At 38.0% G+C, this 5165-nt stretch overlaps 1 protein-coding gene across 1 annotated transcript; it reads left to right on the top strand.

Moving 5' to 3' along the window:
- The first annotated feature begins 392 nt into the window (after positions 1-392).
- LOC105949226 (uncharacterized) lies at positions 393-4886 on the top strand. The gene is made up of 2 exons (XM_088824603.1): positions 393-546; positions 3179-4886. The coding sequence occupies exon 2, from the start codon at positions 3186-3188 to the stop codon at positions 4884-4886; it is 1701 nt and encodes a 566-aa protein (XP_088680729.1). The 5' UTR covers positions 393-546; positions 3179-3185.
- The last annotated feature ends 279 nt before the right edge of the window (positions 4887-5165 follow it).

Genomic DNA, 5165 nt, shown 5'->3' with positions numbered 1-5165 from the left:
TATTGGTTAATTATTATATTTAGAGATTAATCATACTCATTTATATTGCTAGTACTCATTTGTTAGGAGAATTTTAATTCACATATTTTCTTAAATAGAAATAGAAAATTCCTCCTATTCATCCCTCCATTTTAACCATGGTACAACACAAGACCAAAATTTTCCTTGAGTACAACCCTCCTCTAGGTGAACCCATGTGTATTAAGATTTTCCTTTTTTTTTTTGAATTTCTTTTTGAATAGTTAAATGAAATTGCAAAGAACTCCCTCTAGATAATCCCCAAGTTTGCCTAAATTGCAAAAAGACCACTCCTTAATTATTAAGCATGCAAGTCTCCCACAACTCTATAAATAGAACCAAAGCCTTCATCAATTTTCTCATATTCCCCACACATCCTAGAGATCAAAGATCAAAATTCTCTTTCTCCTCTTCTCCCAATTTTCGAAATTATAGTGTAGGAAAGCCCCAAAATCTCTCTTTCAAGAGTAAAATTCTTGGCCAAAGGAAAAGGAAAGAACACCCTTCCAATTTTCTAAGAAGATTAAGGTGAGAATTTCATATTCTTGCTACAAGTGATTCTTCACCAATATTATTTCTACTTTCACCTTCTTTGTTCTTAATGGCCGAAAATTTGGGAACTTATAGTACTTTACTTGTTTATTGTTAGATCATCTATGCATGTAAGAATCTAAGCTTTAAATGATATAATCTTGAAGAACTAAGAATAATATTGTAATTTATTTTTTTATGTATGTATATATATATACTAGACCTGCGTGATCTTAAGGAAACTTCGATCCATGGTTTTCGTAAACTTGCGTGGTCGAAGAAAGTACTTGATCCATGGTTTATTTGTAATCTATATGTGATATATATAAGTATATGTTTCTATGTTTATATATATCGACCTACGTGGTTGTAAGTGTACTCCCTCCGGGTCGAGGAAGCTTACGATCCATGGTTTATGATCTATGTGTAATAAGATAATATACGAAGATAAAAATCGAGAACAAGATTAATAAAAATGGAATTTTGTGTGATTGAATTGTTGATGGTTCGAATATTTTGGAAAGAAAATGAAATAAATAGAAATTTGGTGTTACTTGAAAGAGAACTTCAAGCCTCTTGAGAAAGAGGGTTTGAACTTTAATTAATGAAACTTGGAGATAGTAATTATAAATAACCGAATGCTTTGAGTTGCGTTGCTATATGTGTAAATATGTGATCTATATTCTTTGCTTGAGTTGTTATGTGTCTTACTTGTTTTTGTGATTTTGTGACTAAACTATGTGCCTTTGTGAAATATGCGGAAATATGTGTGCTTATGTGAAAGCTAACTTTGAATATGTGAAATGAAGAATATATACTAACTTTACTTCTTGCACGTTTTTAAAGTTGGAAAATCTTGTAAAACATAGATCGAATAAGCACGGGGTATGAGGGACCGGTACCCCAAAATGAGATGAAGAGTGTGTGGTTTGATTCCACTTATGAAACGGGTTCCAAATAAATGAAGGCTTATTGTCTATGGTTTTACTTGATTTTTCAAAGGATATCCGAACGAAAAATGTTTTCTCACACACCTAATCAAATTGCTTGAATTGAATGAAAGTATGTACTAACCTCACTTGCACGTTTTTAAAGTTGGAAAGTCTTGTAAAACATAGATCGAATAAGCACGGGGTATGAGGGACCGGTACCCCAAAAATGAGATGAAGAGTGTGTGGTTTGATTCCACTTATGAAACGGGTTCCAAATAAATGAAGGCTTATTGTCTATGGTTTTACTTGATTTTTCCAAAGGATATCCGACTAAAGAAAATAATTTTTCTTACACGTTGTATGAGCACTTGACTGAATGTATGTGCAAAAGAATGACGACTCCCTTGTGAAGGATCTCCTCTTATTCCTTATGAAATGATGAAAGGAAGGTTTATGAGGTAAATCGAAAAGTTCTAAGAGGTAAACCGAGAAGGTAAAGGTAAATCGGTAAATTTCATATGGAGGCATGGTGGATTTTGGGTGCTCTTAATATACTAATGTGGTTTTATTTGTACACTTTGCTTTTAAAGATATTCGACACCGTTTTAGGTGTTTATTATCGTTCTCTCCCGCCTATTGGAGGAACTTACAATTGATGCATAATATGTAATGTTACTTAGGAGTAAAATTACCTCTTTTGATACATGATATGGTATTTCCTCAAAAACTTATGTAACCTTAGGGCAAGTTTTCATAAAAACCTTATAAAATGCCCGTCGGCTAGTTGTGTGTTATGTTCTGTCTAGTAGTTTGATAATTCGTGTTAATTATCTCTTCCATACATTATTGCATGAAATTTTACAGCATTATAGGACTCTCTGTTAGGTTCATTTTGATGGTTCTTTTGCATTATTTGGATAACCCATGAATTAATTATGAATTGTTTCCCAACACTGCTCTGAAACAGAGTCGTTGTAGTATTTACAATAAAATACAAGGTTTTCCTCACTCAAAAGGATTTATTCCACTTGTAATGGAATCCTAACTCACTAATGTACTTTAGTATAGAATTTGATGATTTTTGAAACAGTAGGGAATTTATAAAGATTTTTCAAAGGTCACTCCCCTGCTTTAGATTTTAAACTGTACAGTTGTACCATTTTAATTATGCCTTTCAAATGGATCAAGGTATTTAAAAACTGTTTTTACTAGGTTATCTAGGCCTGTAGTAGAACATGTGGTAAAAATTTCAAGTGGTTTTAATGAGCGGTTAGAGAGTTATTAATTTGTTTGATTGATAGATCGAAACTGTCCAAAATTCTCTCACTTTGCTAAAATGGAACTTAATCTCTAGTCATGCATGCATAGTTTGTGAAATTGATTAAGTGAATGTTGTTTGGTAATATGTGGACACTCTTACTCTGATTCTAAAAGAAAAAAAAAATTGTCGGAATTTTCTATTCCCGATTTATATATTTCAAAGTCTTCCGCTATCATATTCTTAAATACTAATTAAGTATAACTAGAAAATGGGTGTCACACATACGTGGTATCAGAGCAACGATCCCCGGAAAATCTCCATATGAACTTAAAGATCTCCGAAATCCTCGAATGACGACATCAACTAAGAACTCGGGCAGGTATGTGTTTATATGTGCACATTTCTTAACTAATGAGAAGTGTTTATTTGTTTAAAGTGCTAAAATGTCGGGAGCACAAACTCGAGCTCAAAACGCCGCTAACGGTCCGAACGATCAATCTCGCACCATACAAGACCTCACCGCCCTCGTCCGAGAACAAAATGAACAAATCCAACGCCTTGTTAACCTCCAAAACCAGAACCCTCCACCTCCACCAACTCAAAATACCACACCCCAAGCCATTTACGAAAGGTTTCTAAGAATGCACCCCGCCGAATTCCATGGAAGCCCCGATCCAACCATAGCTGAAGAATGGATCAAATCCCTCGAAGTCATTTTCGACTACATGGAAATGTCCGACCGAGATCGAATCCATTGTTCTCTTTTCCTACTGAAGAAAGAAGCCCGTCATTGGTGGGAAGGTACCAAAGAAGGAATTGACCTAACGAACACTACTTGGAGCGCTTTCAAAATCTTATTCTTCGAAAAGTACTTTTCCAAAAACCTCCGAGCTCAGAAGCTAAAGGAATTTCTTGAGCTAAAGCAAGGCAACTTGTCCGTAGCCGAGTACGTAAGGCGATTCGAACAAGGATCTCTCTACGCCCCATTCATATCCCGAGACGCTGACGAAAAGGCCAACCATTTCCTTAGAGGCCTCAACCCGGTGATTCAACGAGATGTCCGCATGTCTTCCGTAACGACTTTTCGGAAAATAGTCGACAAAGCACTCGAAGCAGACCAAGCCGAGCAAGAGATTCGTCAATCTCGATCCGTTCCACCCGCCACTACTCACAAATGGAAGAGGCCTCACCCCGGACCGAGCCAAAACAAGGGAAAACGTCCAATGATTCAAAACCATGCTACGCCACCAGCCCGACCGATTTGCCCAAAATGTCGGAAACCTCACTTTGGACACTGCGTTCAAGGCACCAACAATTGTTATCGCTGTGGAAAACCAGGGCACTTGATCAGGGATTGCCCACAACCCCCACCGCAAAATCGAGCTCCCGGTCGAGTGTTCGCAATGACCAAAGATGAAGCCGAAGCCGACCCTTCGATGATAGCAGGTACAATTTACGTTTGTAACAATATCGTTTATGCTCTAGTTGATTCCGGATCGACTCACTCATTCGTCTCGAGTACCCTCGCCGCCAAATTCCCAATAACCCCTACTACATCTAGTGAATTATTCACAATTCGCTTACCGTCCGGCAATGACTTAGAATCCGACCTCTTTTTCAAAGATTTCTCAATCCAAATCCAAAAGAAGCCACTCAATTCCGACCTCATAATTCTCCCTATAGACCATTTCGAAGTAATTCTCGGAATGGATTGGTTGTCCAAATTTAAAGCCCAAATTAATTGTGCGACCAAAACCGTCTATCTTTATTTACTTCACGGCCAAACAGTGGAATTCCAAGGTTCTTACTCACCTTCACTCCAAATCCTCTCCGCCGTCAAAACACTTAAGCTTGCCCGAAAGGGGCATTGTTGTCATTTGGTCGACATAGTCGAAATCTCCGACGAAAATAAACCCGAGCCATCCCAAGTACCAACTGTTTGTGATTTTCCCGATGTCTTTCCCGAAGATCTCCCCGGTCTTCCACCTGATCGTGAAATTGAATTTGAGATCAACCTAATTCCCGGTTCAACTCCTATTTCCAAAGCACCGTACCGCATGGCCCCGTTAGAACTTAAAGAACTCAAAGAACAAATTCAAGAGCTTATTGGTAAGAAGTTCGTTCTCCCTAGCTTCTCTCCTTGAGGCGCTCCCGTCCTCTTCGTCAAAAAGAAAGACGGAACCCTCCGCCTATGTATCGACTACCGAGAGCTTAACAAAGTCACGATCAAGAATAAATATCCTCTACCGAGAATCGACGACCTTTTCGACCAACTCCAAGGCTCCACGGTGTACTCAAAGATCGATTTCCGTTCCGGCTATCACCAATTGAAAATCAAGAAAGAAGACATCCCAAAATCCGCTTTCCGAACTCGTTACGGCCATTACGAGTTTGTAGTAATGCCGTTCGGTCTAACAAACGCC

This window comes from Erythranthe guttata, chromosome 10 (genome assembly GCF_056151865.1).
Source record: "Erythranthe guttata isolate IM_541 chromosome 10, IM_541, whole genome shotgun sequence".
NCBI lineage: Eukaryota > Viridiplantae > Streptophyta > Magnoliopsida > Lamiales > Phrymaceae > Erythranthe > Erythranthe guttata.
Note: the sequence above shows the minus strand (reverse complement) of the source record. Positions and strands in the feature narration are given on the sequence as shown.